Genomic DNA, 16,376 nt, shown 5'->3' with positions numbered 1-16,376 from the left:
TCAGTGGCAAATTCAATCCTTTCATACCAAGCAATCTCTTTGCTCCTACCAAAACAAGTGTGTTCCAAGTTAGATGCTCTTAATCGAAATTTTCGGTGGGATAAGAAAGAAAATAATAAATCAAGATGTTGCCTTAAGAGTTGGGAATCCATGCGCACACCCAAAACCTAAAGTATGGGAGGTTTGGGCATTAAAAAGATTGAAGATATGAATAAAGATTTAGTGGCAAAGATGTCCTGGGAAATTGTTAAAAATGCTGATAAATTGTGGGTGAAAGTTTTCCAAAAGAAATATGTGATTTTTTTTTTTTTTTTTTTCATGAAGATCCTTATGCCAAAATCTACATCATGGTCTTGTCAAAGCATTTTTGGTTGTAGAGATGTATTGAAAAATGGGCTTTGCCATAGAATTAGCAATGGCTTAAATACCTATATTTTTGAAGACCCTTTGTCACGCCCCAAACCCCAAAGGGTCTAAAACATGAGAAAGACGTCTCAAAGTACCTGTAGATTTTTTTTTTTTTCATTTTTGACAATCCAATCCACCAAAAATTATATCAAATACCAACATCAAGAATTATTATAATAATTCCATTGAATATACTCTTAAAGTAAGTCAGAGCTTTAAGCAATAATTACAAGGACCATTGGCCACAAAAGAATAGAGGTTTGAATAAATAATTACATAACATCAACTTGCCCCATCAGTGGGAATAAAGTCACAACCACTATAATATACAAAAAAATGAGTCAAGCCTATTCGAAGATGTACATTATTTAATATCTTCATTACAAAAATCCAGCCTCCATCAGTAGTTAGTCTAACTACTATTAGCCACCAAAAAGCTATCTCAAAAGATTGTTGCCTACTCTGAAAAGTTTATAAAATAATGGGATGAGACAGAGCCTAGTAAGTAGCATAATTAATGGGGGTGGGAAAAATGCAAGTTTTATCTTCAATAATAATAATATGACAAGAATGATTAAATAATGAAACACAAAGTTTCTCAAAGTAAATACCTTGAAACTATATACTATAATCTGTGAGCACCAACAATATAATTTTCGAAGTCATAATATCTAACATAAGGTAAATTATCACAAATATACCACACTACCACATAGACCGGTCAGGGGATCCACCCATTCACAATTGACATGATATTGTCCTCTCTGGTATGCAGACTCTTGGCCCCATGGACAGCAGCCTCACCCATACCCTCAAGGTTTTTCTCTCCCCCCATGGGCAGCAGAAAGAGCGCGTCAAATAGGACCTCTATTGCATGTGGTCTCTTGGCCCCATGGGCAGCAGCCTCACCCACACATAATCAACGAACCTCTTCCCCCCATGGGTAGTAAAGAAGAACGCGTCATCCAAAGTGAAAGGGTACTGACCTGGATTTGATTCTATTGTCACAAAGAATATGGAAACCATATCGGGTGATTACCGAGAAATCACCCATGGCATGGTGTTAAAACCACATAAGCTCACAGGTTACGTTATTTTGAAACACATATTTCATATCCAAGTAGTTTCAGAAAAACCTTAAATAATCTAACTTCTACAAAGTTTGTAAGGTTTTTATCTTTATTCTTGTTAAGAGATTTTCTATCAATTTCCCAAATAATACAAGACAAGATAAGCATTTTTAAATTTTTCAATATACCATAAAATCAATGATTTTCTTATCAAAGATAAAATAAAAGATGCTCATTTTTTCCATATCTACAATTCATGCATTTCCCTAAATGTAATACCAAACATGATGCATTTTCATATATAATAATATATAATAGGGTCACAACACAACACTTTTAAGAAAATATATATCCATATATAATTTTCCAAAATGTGTTTGACCCAAAAACAACATTTATGAAACATGGTTATTTTCCTAAAATCCCATTAAAAAGCTACTTACCTTGCAACCCGCAAAAAGCCTAATTCTCCAAACTCCAAAAGGGATTAGCTAAAACCTCAATAATATCAAGCAAACCTAACACAATAAGCATAAAGCTTAAAATTGTATCTAGCTACAATTCAGGAATTGCCAAATAGGCACTTAATTAGGCAAGCCTAGTATTTAACCTCATCAATAATAATATATTCCACTTCCAAAGTTTCTCAACAAATTGATTCACAAGGCATAAACTCCAATTTATAAAGTTAACCCATTTAATATCATCTCCAACATTATGACTAGCTTCTATAAGATTTATGCAACATCATCAAGAGACCCATGTAAGCAAAATCATAATATCCTCCAAGACAAAAAATTTAGAACTTCAACTAACTCCAAATAAACCCAATGGCAATGGAAAAAAATTAGATTTACTAACCATCACATATTATAATTCAAAACCCCTAAATTTTCTACCATACATAAACCTTAAGTAGTCATTATTAGCACAAACCATATACCCACTCATCAAATAATTCCACCAATACAAAACCCATATATACAAACACATAAATATCACTTCCAATGCTCATAAATCACATGGGTATCATTATTAAAACTTAGATAAAAATAACCTCAAGCAAAAGTGTAAAACCCACCAAAAAGATTAGAAATTTTTACCTCAAAGAAAGATGTGAAGGTGCTTATAGGTTCATAACAATTTTCCGGTGATCTTGCCATAAAAATGATGGTGGAGATGTTGATTTGGAGTGGGTACCGTAAGAGAGGATGAGGGAGTATGAGAGAAATGTTTGTGTTGTGTTGAGAGAAAATGAAAAAAGAAGTGAAGTAAGTGAGCCGGCCAAAGGAATAAAGAGATGAGTGAAAATGAGTGGTGGGTAGTAAGGTTATGTGGGGCACGTGGGAACCCAAAAAAATCTGATCTTACACCCTTTTTTATTTATTTTTTATTTTTTATTTTTTTTAAACTGACTGGGACGTTACACCCTTGGGTCCTTAATGAACCAAACTTTATTATACCTCAATTGAGGATTGGAGCCTCTAGTGAAGACCATCTAGTTGCTGACCTCATAGACCAAGATACAAGGTAGTGGAATAAAGGGAAATTGGCATATTTGTTCGACCAAGCAACAATGAACAATATTCTAAACATCCACCTCACCCAACAATTTCAACATGACTAGGAGTTTTGGAGCTTGAATGCAAATGAGGAATACTTAGTTAAATTGGCTTATGCTGCATTGAGGATCACAAACTCAGCCAACCACCCCAACTTACAAAACAAAGACTAGAAGAATTGTTGGAAATTGAAAATTAATGTCAAGCTCAAAACCTCCTCTGGAAAATGGTTTGGAACATCCTACTTACTTGTTCAGTCCTCAATAACAAGTTTGTTTTCTCCTCTGTTAATTGTTATTTGTGCAACAATGTAGTTGTGTCTATAGAGCATCTTTTTATTTAATGTGATTGGGCTGCCCAAATTTGGCTAACGTCACATTGGCCAATTAATTTGAATAGGTTAAATAACCTCTCAATTTCAGATTGGATGAAAGTGATTTTGTACCCTGAATACTTGCTGGGGCTAAATAGTGTAGAATCTAGAAATTTCCAGCTATTTGCTGTAATTGTCTGTGACCACTTGTAGAGGATCAGAAACAAAATAAGATTAGAGGAAGTCAAAAGCAACCATATGGAGATTGCGAAACAATTATTGAGATCTTTGGAAGAGCACAAATTAGTCGAGAGAGAACTGATTAAGAAACCATCTAAAGACCCAAAATGGTATCCTCCACCCACAGATTGGATTAATTTGAATTTTGATGTAGCTATCAAAGAAGGATATAGCTTTGTGGATTGTGGTTGTGGTGAGCAAAGACCATAAAGGGATTCTTATTGAGGCATGGATTGAGTAAATTAGTCCAAGAAGTTCTATTCGTCGTGAAGCTGAGGCAACTTAGTTTGCTATCCCTAGAGCAGTAGCTAAGGGATTCAACATAAAAATTATAGAAGGAGATGCGTGGAATGTGATAGAGCCTTTGCAAAATTCAAGCTTATCAACTCACTGGAGCAATAAAGCTATAGTTGAAGATATTCTTAATTTAGCCAAATCTTTTGTAAATGTAAATTTCTCTTTTGTATATAGAGAAAGCAACGTGTTCGACCATCTTTGGGAATACATTATTTAGTTAAAACTAAATTTTTTTTGCTGAAAGTACTGTAAATAAAGGTAAAAGTTAGCTGAAATAGTATAGCAGGACCCATAAATAGTACCAAAAAGTGTAGTGAAACCTATAAATAATAACAAAAATAAGTTGAATAGTAATAAAATAAACTAAATAGTAAAAAAGCTAACTTTAATATCTAATTTAAAGACAACCGCATACTTTTAGTGCGATGGTCACTCCACAAGTATAAGTGCTTGTGGGGTGTGGAAGGGTAAGGGTCGGGATTCAAGTTTTCAGGAGGGAACTTTACATACATATACACATAGATTAAACTAGAATAGATACTTGTATAAAAAAAAAGAAAAAAGAAAAAGAAGAAGACAACCCCCCCTAGTAATTTTCCTTTTTTTTTTTTTTTTGGGCTAGTTGAACGGGATGAGTTCAGGTTACAGGTAGGATCGCAAAAACGGCGTAGTGGGGTAGGTGAATCCATTTCATAATTGGTCGATCTGGTCCGGTTCCCGGTTTTGCTGATCTAACCGGCGTAGGCAATGAGTGTTTAAATCATTTGAATTGATCCTTAGAAGTCCCAACTGCCCTAACCGGTTTTTACAGAAAACCCATCCCCCCCCTCCCAAAAACCCTCTTTTCTCTCTCTCTACTCCTCTTCTCTCCCATCATCATCATCAACTCATGATCAAACACTACGATTCTTCACTCTTCAAAAATCACGCACATACCAAACCCATGTAAGTTCTTTCCTTCTCTCACTCTCTCTTTCTCTAATATTTTTGTTTAGTTATTTCATTTCTATTTTTCTATATTCTAAAAAAGCAAAACTTTTTTTTTTTTTTTGGGTTTCTAAGGTTCACAATCTTTTGATTAATAACCAAAGAAAAGACTTTGAGAATAGCATCAATGAGCTTGGATTCACTAGAACCCTCGCCAATTTCACAAACTAAGCAAGACCCAGCATGGAAACATTGTCAACTTTTTGTTAAGAAAAATGCCAATGGGGTCAAAGAAGAGCTTAAGAAGTGTACATATTGTGGCAAGTTTTTTAAGGGTGGTGGGATACATAGGATCAAAGAACATCTTGCCGGTCGCAAAGGGAATGGCCCCACTTGCGACCAAGTCCCCCCCGAAGTTCGCTTTTTGATGAAACAGGTGTTGAATGCTAGGAATTCGGGTGCTAAGAAAAACAAGACTCAAATCATTATCTCAACAACTCCTAGTGTTGTTGATCATACGCCTCTTAAGTTGATTGAAGCACCCGATTTGGGTTGTACTGGTGGAGGAGTAGGCAATGAGTCTGTTGATCAGGCGTTTATTGGGTCGATTAGTGCACCCAATTTGGATTTGTTGGCAAATCAAGAAGAAGATGTTGCTACAAGTAATGTGAGTGTAGATGGGAGGAAGAGGAGGAGAGATTTAAATGCTTCTGTACTTGATCCTAGTGCCAGTGCTAATAGTAATGGTGGCATTGACTTTAGCAGCCCGTCCCCGGTTCCTTGTGAAATAGACAATGTGTTTGCTAATCATGCACGAAGCAAATCCGGTGGAGCACCCAATTCCAAGTTGTTAGTGAATCATGAAGAAGAAGAAGAAGAAGAAATTGGGATAGGCAGTACAAGCATGGATAGGAAGAAGAGGTTTAGAGGTGAAAATTCTTTAGTTGCTATGGATGCTGGTGTTGTTAATAATGACATTGAACTGGAAAGGAAAAAGAATCAAGAAATTCAGATGGCTATAGGGCGGTTTTTATATGAAATTGGTGCACCCCTGGATGCAGTGAAGGACTCGGTTTATTTTCAGCCCATGATTGATGCGATTGTCTCTGGGGGAACAGGGGTGGTACCGCCTTCCTACCATGATCTTCGGGGTTGGATATTGAAGAGTGCAGTTGAAGAAGTGAAGCATGATGTTCAGCAGTATATGGGAACATGGAGGAGAACGGGTTGTTCTATTTTGGTGAACCGAAGGTACTCACAAAAGGGTAAAACGTTTCTGACTTTTACAGTGTATTGTCCTGAAAGAACATTGTTTCTGAAATCTGTGGATGCATCTGCTATCATTTATTCACCAGATGCTTTATATGAATTGCTTAAACAAGTGGTGGAAGAAGTTGGAGTTGAGCATGTTCTGCAAGTGATTACTGATAACACAGAAAAATTGATCGTTGCGGGAAAAAGGTTGATGGATACAATTCCTACCCTATATTGGGTTCCCTGTGTGGCTCATTGTATAAATCTGATCCTCGAGGATTTTGGGAAACTTGAGTGGATTAATTCAATAATTGAACAGGCTAGATCTATTACAAGGTTTGTCTACAAGCATAGTATGGTTTTAAATATGATGAAGAAATTTACTTTTGGCAATGACATTGTAAAACCCGGACTCACGCCCATTGCAACAAACTTTATGACATTGAAACAAATGGCTGAACTTAAACTTTGTCTGCAATCTATGGTTACTTCCCAAGAGTGGATGGACTGTCCATTTTCAAAACAACCGGGGGGGCTGACAATGCTACATACAGTAACTAATCGTTCGTTTTGGTCTTCATGCATCTTGATTAGCCGTTTGACAAGTCCACTCTTGCGAGTTTTGAGAATTGTTGGTAGTGAGAAGAGGGCTGCAATGGGATACATTTATGCTGGAATGTACCGGGCAAAAGAAGCAATTAAGAGAGAACTTGTTGAGAGACGGGATTATATGGCCTACTGGAATATCATAGCTCACAGGTGGGAACAACAACGGCATCCTCCTCTTCATGCTGCTGGTTTCTACCTTAACCCCAAGTTTTTCTATAGTCTCAAAGGGTGTGTTCATAATGGGATCATGTCTGCGATGTTTGACTGCATAGAGAGATTGGTGCCTGATACTAAAGTCCAGGATAAAATCATCAAAGAGATAAACTCATACAAGAATGCTGTTGGGGATTTGGGGAGGAATTTGGCAATTAGAAGTAGAGACACTCTGCTGCCTGGTGAGGTCTTCTTCTTCCTCTTTTATTTATTTATTTATTTTTTTAATTTATAATTTTTTTATAGATTTGCATGTTATTTCTGATTTATTGATTTACTTATAAGATCATTATTTTCACATGACTAGTTTTAGTTCAATGGATGTCCAAGAAACCTTACATCATACTTAGGTTCTACATATAGCAAGCATGCTGGGTTGGCATGTGGAGAGCATTTTTAACCATTAAGAAACCAATATGGGAAAAAATCTTAACAAAGATGACTAATTCATTGTTATTTTGTCATATACTTATGTTTAAATGGTAAGAAAATTCTCCAGACATTTGTCTAGTGAGTTTGGAAAGATTTTGGTTTTTTTGACCCATTTGGTGTGTCCCATCATCCAATGGGTCACATTCCTTTCTGCAAATGTTATGCATGTTGTTTTGAGGTGATGATTGCATCTTCTTGTCTTAATTTGTTTGATCTATTTAGTTTCCCTGTGCATTTCACATGCAGCTGATTTGTTTTATTTATTTATTTATTTTTAAATTTTCTATTTGCCTAAAGTTGAATGGTGGTCTACGTATGGAGGAGGTTGCCCAAACTTGGCACGTTTGGCAGTCCGTATTCTTAGTCAAACTTGCAGTTCTATCAGTTATAAGCAAAGTCAAATTTCTTTTGAACATATATATGAAACAAGGAATTGCCTTGAGCGTCAGCGGTTTAGTGATCTTTTCTTTGTTCAGTGCAACTTGCGTCTGAGACAAATGTAAGTAGAAACCAGTTAATCTTATTTTTATTTGTAGATGCTAATTTATAATTGGAGGGAACAGAGATATTTCTCTTTTGCTAACTGTTTTCTTGTAGGGTTCATAAGAACAAAGAACACGATTATATGGATCCAATATCATTTGACTGCATGAGTCTTGTTGAAGATTGGGTAATGGAAAAGGAAGTATGCTTTGAGGACTGTGGGAGTTCAGATTGGGTGTCACTTAATCCACCCACCACTAACACGATGCAGTTAGGAGCCTTAGTTGATGATGATGCCGAAGACTTGGGCATAGGTACTTCATCTCTTTTGGATTTTGAAAAATGACTGTAAAAGCTTCTTTTCTTAAGTGGAAGATATTGTTAATGTTCAGGGTTTGATGATAACGAGATCTTTGATGGATCAAAGTAGATGAAGATAGAAATGTTCAACAATCAATTAAGCTAGTAGGACATCCAACAGGCTTCTTATCTATCTGGTGGTGTTCTGCATTGACACATATTTACCATTTTGACTATGATCAGATGGAGAAAGGTATTGTTAGAAAATTGTGTATAATTAATAATGTCATTTAGAATGAAGGTTAAATGTTGTGTCATCTATGCTCTGTTTGGTAACTGAGTAAATGCATGAACATAAAAAAGAAATGAAAAATTGGACTCAATAGCATTCACATGGTTCAATGTTGGCAATTCTGCTTCATTAGTTTGAGTTGGTGTTTGATTTGGGTATTTTACTTTCATTTTTGCTCTTATTTAGTTAACAAATTGAGCATATTTATACCCCTCCTAGCCCCATTCTACCCCACCCCTGCTCTTTTTTTCCCCAAATCCTGAGGAAAAAAAGCTAAGAGATGGATGGATGTTTTTTGCACGTAAGATTTTGAATATTAGGCTATATCACTAATGCCTATGATACTCTTACATATGGGATGAATTTTCTCATTTTTCATTCTTTAATGAAAGTATTATTTATTTATCTTATTAACTTTTGCACATCAGATGAAATGATTGGGTTGGGTTTTTTGCAGAAGTGATTTAGTGGCCAAGGTGAGCTTGGATTAAGGACAAAAGAAAAGGTGTAAGAGGAAACTTAGGCTAAAATACACTTTTTCACCCCTTAAGCTTGGGGTCGTTTTTAAATTGGTCTCTCAAGTTCCAAATTTTGCATTTTGCACCCCTAACTATTAATTTGATTTCAAAATGCTTCTGTTAAGCTTTGTCACATTTTGGCCATTAATTATCTTCACATATATTTGTTTTGTTTCCTGATTTGTGCCCCCATAGTACATCCCCAATGTACTCGGTTTGGCACATTTCCTATTATTAATAATATTCTTACGTTACTTATCAAAAAAAAAATTATCTAATAAATGACAGTGTTTAGGTTTTTTCCCCAGATTTAATCAAATTTTGGAAACAAAAAAATACAAAATAAACACCAGCACGTGCCAGAGGCTAGCAAAACAACGTAGCATCCATTCTTGGTGACCCATAAGCTGGTAAGACGATGTTGCACTAACCTCTCCTTGTCAAAATGGCCGTTCTGTTAAGCTTCATCGCATTTTAGCCGTTAACTAGCTCTGGTTTTTTGTTTTTTTGTTTTTTTTTTTTTTTGGGGAAAATAAAACCAGCACATGCCAGAGGCTGGCAAAACAACATTGCGTAGCCCATAAGCTGGTAAAATGACATCACACTAACCCCCCCCCCCCCCCCCCCCCCCCTTTCTTTCATTTTATTTCCTTATTTTCTCCATTTTTCTCAAATTTGATTAACCAAACCATTGACTATTATTGAACCTATTAGGGATTTCCCCCAAATCCAATTGACCTTTGTTAAACAACATTGACCTTCTCCCGCCCATTGATTCATGGAAAGAGACAAGTGCAATAGAGGGAAAGGAAGAAGGAAAAATTTTCAGATCTTGGAGCGTTCTTAGTTGAGTGGATTGACGAATCTTGTTGGGGTTTTCAATCGTTGGTGTTTTGACTTTTAGAAATCCATTAATCTGTGTTAGTTTCTGTATTTTGTAAGTAAATTAAGGATTTTTATTCTAAATTTACTTTTTTCATAAGATTTTTAAAAGTTCAATTTTAGAAAATGAGTTTCTTCATGTAATCCCATTACTTGATTCTTGTAATATTATGTTTTCTTTGTATATGTGTTGAAGTTGATTGGTCAGCATGAATGTCCTATTATATTGCCTGGTCCCCCATTTACTAACCCCCAATTTCTATTGGTTTTCTTATCATGGTATAAAGCGGCTTGGTAATAAGAGGAAGTATGTGGGAGAGAAAATTAGTGTGTATGACTATGTTGATCGTGACACTTATATGAGTCATTGAGGTAGGGACTGTGTAAAGAAATTGTTGTGCACAATGTCATAAAATTCGAGTATTTAGTTCCTGATAGGAGGTTTTCAAATGCGAAGAGGTTTGAATACAATCAGAGATGTTAGTCACATGACCTATAGTATAAGTGTAGATATGACAATGCACATATATGTTGAGAATGGTGTAATGGATGTGAAACCATTGTAAGTAGAGTGCAACCATTCTTATTTAACCGATGAGGGTGGTGGTAATGTGCATGATGATTTACACACATCAACTGTAGAGATGTATGAGGAATCTAATGAGGATGAGAATGCAGAGTTACCTAGGCTTGCCAAGATCCTTGTAGCTGACAGGTTGGCACCCCTGGGTGTTTCCAACAAAGTCGTCCAGGGTTCAAACCTCCCACCCTCAACTATTGAATTATCAAAAAAAAAAAAAAAAAACTGGTGGGGATAATGATGAAGGGGCTTATGAGGTGGGTCTGAACAGGTAGGGGCTGAAAATGTTGATTGTGACAATGAGTTTGATTACCTTGATTACGATGAGTTGGTTGAAGATGAGTTAGGAAATGTGAATCCATATCACAATGAACAATGTGACCCCACAACATAACAAAATGATTAAACAGCCAATTAACTCACAATCCACAGCCAATCTGCACAGCCAACCAGTTTTGGCTCTGTACTAGGAAATTTGATAGTGGCCACTCTGATACATTAATTACCCCATGATTCTGATGAGGATACGCTCCCTAGGTTTGAAGAGTTCAATCCACAGACAGATTTAGAGAATCTTCAAATTTAGACTTGGTAAACTCTTTAGTGACCATAAGATCTTGAATGAAGCTGTCTTAGCATACAAATTAAAGATGGGTATCGGATTACAACCGCAAAAAATGAGTCAGGTAGGGTTAAGTTTAACTGTGTAGAAGGTTGTAGTTGGAAGATATTTGCCTCTTAGAATAAGTAGCTGAGGTCTTTGCTAGTTAAAACTCTATAATGTGTATACACGTAGCAGGGCCTTTGCGACTATGAGGGTGTCGTACAAGTGGATTGACAAGAAATATTTAGAGAAATTTAGAGCCAATCCAGCCATTGATAGAACTTTTGGATCTGGTTATAAATGAGCATCAGGTGGAGTTAAGTTTATGTAAACCATCAAGGACTAGGAAGTATGCAAGGCTTCTAATTGAAGGAATCTTTGCTTAGCAGTTTACAAGGATTAGAGATAGCTTTGCGGAATTGTGGACCTAGGCACTGTAGAGCTCACAAGCTTTTTTATTTATTTATTTATTGACGGGAAACCCCCCTCAAGGAATAGGCCAGTGGGACCACCCCTGAGCAGACTTAGGGTAAATCACGAAATGCCTCAGCTAGGAGTTGAACCAGAGACTTCTGGGTTTATGGTTTGTCCAGGTTCTCTCCCTAACTGCTGAGGCATCCCAGGTTGGGGCCACTATAGAGCCGCACCCTTTCTTTGGAAGGATGTACGTTTTCTCAAAAGCTTGTAAAAAGTGGTTCTTAAGTGGATGTTGGCCAATCATTTTAGCCTTATGCATGCATCTGAGGGGTCAGTTGAAGGGCCAAATACTAGCTGTAGTAGGGATAGATGGGAATGATGAGTCTACCCCATTGCATATGCAGTTACTAAGGGTGAAACTATAGACAGTTGGAATTGGTTTCTTGAAAATCTAATAAGTGATATTGGACCTGTGAGAGACCATTGATGGTGTTTCACAACAAACCAGCAAAAGATGAGAAGTTTGTTGTTTTTCTCATGTTTTCCATTCTCTATATATTTATTCATCAAGTATTGGATGTGGTAGGGATTGTTGCTGCATTGGATGAAATAGTTCCAAAAGCAAGACAGATTTTGTCAGTTACTTAAATGCTAATTTGAATAAAAATCAGAATGGTCTAATGTTGGAGGATATGATGTGGTTTGCTGCTGGACAGAACAAGCAAGTTTGGGTTTGATCTAAGATGGAGATATGGCCATTACTCCATGGAGTTGGAGTAAGCATGCATTCCAGTCTCACACAAAATGTAGCATGCTTTTGAATGATTTGTGTGAGATATTTAACTCAAAGGTAATGCAAGGAATAAGCTTCTATTGACCACAATGGAGATGATCTGGATGTATTTGATGACCAAAATTTACACAAATAGAGATGCAATGATGAAGTATGAGGGTCCTATTTGTCCAAGAATTCAAGACAAGTTGGAGAAGATCAAGGAGCTAAGCGTGGTCAGGTGGAGCTAAGTGTGAGGTCAATACCAGAGGTGAACAATTTGTGGTTTACTTGGAACAGCATCGTTGCAGTTACTATAGGCGGGATGTATCTGGTATTCCAGTTAACCCACACATTATCTGCAATTGCATACAAAAAGGATAAGGCAAAGGCCTAAGCTGCTGCTGTTTGAAGAAGGAAACCTTCATTATGACATTCATTTGTTATACACCAAGTAATTCCAATAGTCCAGACCTATGGCCACAAAGTAATGGAGACCCCCGTATTACACCCCTAATTCTTGTGAGCCTACCTGACATAAATTATAAGGTTAATAGGAGGAGAGATCCTGATGAGCCTTGAAATTCCTACAGGCTGAGAAGAGAAGTGCCTCTAAGGTGTAGTGAGTGTCGTTGGTTTGGATATAACAAGAGAAGTTGCAACGGGATAGGGAAAGGGAAAGAGAAGCCAAGAAAAAGGCAAAACAATGAGAAGCAAACAAGCAAATCTAATGCCAATGGAAAATAGAGTGATTTTCATTGCTTTAAAGTTGTTGTAGGGTTATCTTTAATAAAATATGATTAATGTGGCTTTTATACTTTGTAGGGAAAAAAAAAGCATAATGACTTTATTGGTTTCAGACTACCAGTAGATCCACCACTGAGTGAATATTTACCTATCTTTAATGCGTTATTTACTTCTCTTTTTAATAAGTGGACAACTTAAGTTGACAATGTGGCGGGGCTCAAGGAGCAGCCAGGGATCATGGAGCAATGGGGGATGAGAAGGTTTTTAACATAAGGTCTGAGTGTAAGTGGCAGTGAGCACTGAGCACAAAGACTAAATTGAGGACAAGAGCATTGGCAATTGGCAAGTGTAGCTGGGTCTGAAACAACAAAACAATTACACAATTGATTGTATCTGCACACTTGCTTTGGGGTGTGATGCATTTGTGACAGTGTAGCGTTGATGTGTAATTGGAGTACCTGCAATGTGACTTTCTTAAGTTCTTGGTTTTTCTTTTCGTTTATGATTACGAAGTTTCCATTGATCCCTTCAGTTGACAAGGAGGAAGTTAACTGTTTTTATGTATAGAAATATGTAGAGAAGAAGGCAATGTGAAGGTAGAGATTGATGTTATTCAAATTATGGAGTAAAAATGGTTAATTAGTATACAATCTTTCACTTTCTCAAACAACATTGAATATTATTAATCATGAGTTGGCACGATTATATACGCAAACTAATGGAAAGTTAGTAATTGTGTGTTGCATTTGATTTGAAATCCTGTGGGAAAAAACTTTAGCAAAGGAAAAAAAAGAGAGTACAATTAGCACATATCCTTTAGAAAATTTACCCCTTTCATGAGTACATAGAGCTTCCACTATTCATGATAAAAAGATCCTTAAGTCGGCACATGCCAATGTTGTGCACTATCTTCTTAAAAGTCGCAGTTGGGAATGACTTAGTGATTATACTGGTCAAATTATCACATGATCGTATTTGCTTGACATCAATATCACTGCTCTTGTAGAGCTCACATTATAAAAGAATTTTGGTGCAATGTGCTTGGTTTTGTCACCTTTGATATAGTCTTCTCTAATTTAAGTGATACAAGCAGTATTATTTTCGTATAATATCGTTGAGCTATTTTTGATCGATGATAATGCACATTTTTCACGAATATGTTAAATTACTGATCTCAACCAAATACGTTCATGGCTTGCTTCATGAATTGCAATAATCTTAGAATGATTTGAGGAAGTAACATAAATTGTTGTTAAACAAATCTCAATGAAATAAAATTGTTGCTATAGGTAAGTAAATAAATATCATGTTCGGGATTGGCTTTTGTGTGAATCAGAAAGATAACCTGCATTAGCATATCCAACTAACTGTGGATTTGATCCATTTGGATAAAATAATTCCAAAATCAATCCTCCCACGAAGGTAACATAATATATGCTTAATCCCATTCTAATGTTTTCGAGTTGGTGTAATTTGCAAGATACATCAAAAGCACTGATTGCACTAAGATATGATACTTCAGGACCAAGAGTTTCTTCATCATCATCTTGCTATCAAAATGGGTCTTTCTTGACATCAAGTGACAAACCTACCATTCAAATGCTCAAAGGATGAGCTTTATCCATGTGTAAGTATTTTAGGACTTTTTCTTTCTACATTGATTGGTGGATAGAGGGAGCAATAACAATGGAGAAAATTTTGATGAGGAATGTCTACAGAAAATTTTGATCTAAAAAAGGTTAGAATTTTGGTAGAGTTTCAAGAGTCTTTCCAACATTAAAGGGAATTAAGGGTTGAATGATGGGTGTTCCCCTTTATTTATAGAGGGGTTTATGACTTAAAAATTAAGTGAAGATAACTTAAAAAGTCAGCCAAAAACATAGTGGGAAAATCCTAAAAAAAAGGAGATTTGAATAAGAATTAAGCTAAATTTTTAGATCTGAAAATGTTCTAGTATTTTGGCGACATCTCTCTACCCAAAAATCAAATTGAGCTGAAATTTGGATAGAAATTTAATTTCTTACAATTTTGCTAGAAAATAGCCTTGTTTGAATTTTGATGTTTTCTATGTCAAAATTGTCCTTGTAGACACCACATTTTGTACCCCTTACGACTCGAGCCCCAGTTCCCCAATATGATAAAACTCTAAAGCTCAAGGTTGGTTTAGGGCTCGACCAGACTTAATTTGACTTGAGGAAGGTTTTCATGGAAAATATAACTCTTTTATGAGCTGAATAAAATTATTTTTGGAAAATAAAGGCCCTAGGACGTGCGTACGCATGCCCCATCCCAGCATACGAAGCTTCATGCATACATATGCATATACGGCTATGTGTACGCATGCTAGGGTTCCAGAAGATATGAAAGACAAGTTTTTTGCATTAAAAACTAATGTTTGGAATGAATCCCCATTTTCTCAATATAAACAGCCATACATGATACCTTTTCAAAACACATAAAAAATCCTACGGGAAAACCCAAGATTCACTAGAACTAGTGAATCAAAGAGGGAGTTTTTTACAAAACATTTTCAAGTCAATTTTCTTTTGATTGGAACATTTTTTGATCTTGATCTTTGAGTTTTGAAGTTTACTAATCAATTTTGTTTGGTTGTGAATAGATTTCATTGAGGGGATGGTCAAAATCAAGCCAGAGAGCTTTTGTTTTTGAGGTATAAGTTCTAAACTTTTTTTTTCTTTCATTTCCTTGCTTTTCTTGTTTTAATCTTCCTGTTTTCTTTGTTTTTCTTGATTATTTATGTTGTGATATGTCTGCTTAGCTTAGGTTTTCTTTGTTCTATAGTTTAAAGCATGTTAGGTTGTTAGATTTATTGTCTTAAGTTTCTGCTCTGTTTCTTTGTTCTTGTTGTTTCTAGGTTAGGGTTCTAGGCATGTATGCGTACGCATGCTATCTGCATGCGTACACATACAACTGGCCTGTGCACGCAGGCCTTATGTATGCGTATGCGTACTCGAGCCCAGAAACCCTGATTCATCCCCTTTTTGTTTTTGTTTCTTTGTTTCTCTTATTTAACATGCTTTTGCCTTGTCTAGGTTTATGTTTATAAGTCTTTGCTTCTCTATTTGTGTGTTTATTTGTCCTTCACATGCTAGATTAGGGTTTTCTTTCATTTTAATGCTTTGCCATTAACATGCAAATGACATGACCATGAATTGATGCATAAGTGTTGTGATGCAGTGAGGTAAGACATGCATTCATATGAACATACATTTATCTTGTGCTTTGATGAAGGATATGAACATGTTTTGGTTGAATGATATGTTTTGATGTTAGGATGTCTATCACATGTTTGTTTAATCTTACCATGCCTGTGTTTCTGCCTTGATTTGATGTATATATGTTGCTGCCTTGGATGAAATATGAGATGACATATGGTTAGATGCATGTTAGGGATTTGGGATGATTGATGCCAAGTTGTATGCTTAGATGTATGCT

At 36.1% G+C, this 16,376-nt stretch overlaps 1 protein-coding gene and 1 long non-coding RNA gene across 8 annotated transcripts; one reads left to right on the top strand and one right to left on the bottom strand.

Moving 5' to 3' along the window:
* Window positions 1-947: 947 nt before the first annotated feature.
* Window positions 948-2,754, bottom strand: LOC126721103 (uncharacterized). Its single transcript, XR_007653817.1, has 2 exons — window positions 2,582-2,754; window positions 948-1,996 (listed from the first exon to the last, which is right to left on the bottom strand). It is a non-coding gene; the product is annotated as an uncharacterized LOC126721103 (long non-coding RNA).
* Window positions 2,755-4,512: 1,758 nt separating this feature from the next.
* On the top strand, window positions 4,513-9,984 carry LOC126721102 (uncharacterized). Of its 7 annotated transcripts, none has more exons than XR_007653814.1 (9): window positions 4,516-4,835; window positions 4,953-7,075; window positions 7,623-7,824; window positions 7,923-8,122; window positions 8,201-8,361; window positions 8,858-8,876; window positions 9,227-9,328; window positions 9,461-9,506; window positions 9,633-9,984. XR_007653814.1 is itself a non-coding variant. In XM_050424126.1 (5 exons), exons 2-5 carry the CDS (start codon window positions 5,005-5,007, stop codon window positions 8,236-8,238), a joined length of 2,511 nt encoding a protein of 836 aa, XP_050280083.1. In that variant the 5' UTR covers window positions 4,516-4,835; window positions 4,953-5,004; the 3' UTR covers window positions 8,239-8,510. The 7 variants fall into 7 exon arrangements, 2 of the variants coding, with proteins under 2 accessions (XP_050280084.1, XP_050280083.1); XR_007653812.1 differs by having other exon boundaries at window positions 8,858-8,905; XR_007653813.1 differs by lacking the exon at window positions 9,461-9,506 and having other exon boundaries at window positions 8,858-8,905.
* Window positions 9,985-16,376: the final 6,392 nt, after the last annotated feature.

The sequence above is a fragment of the Quercus robur genome, chromosome 4, assembly GCF_932294415.1.
Source record: "Quercus robur chromosome 4, dhQueRobu3.1, whole genome shotgun sequence".
Lineage (NCBI taxonomy): Eukaryota > Viridiplantae > Streptophyta > Magnoliopsida > Fagales > Fagaceae > Quercus > Quercus robur.
Note: the sequence above shows the minus strand (reverse complement) of the source record. Positions and strands in the feature narration are given on the sequence as shown.

Coding starts and splice junctions, on each gene's coding strand:
- LOC126721102 (XM_050424126.1), top strand. CDS start 5,005: ATGAGCTTGGATTCACTAGAACCCTCGCCAATTTCACAAACTAAGCAA. Junction 7,076..7,622: donor TAGAGACACTCTGCTGCCTG/GTGAGGTCTTCT, acceptor ATTTGCCTAAAG/TTGAATGGTGGTCTACGTAT. Junction 8,123..8,200: donor TGCCGAAGACTTGGGCATAG/GTACTTCATCTC, acceptor GTTAATGTTCAG/GGTTTGATGATAACGAGATC.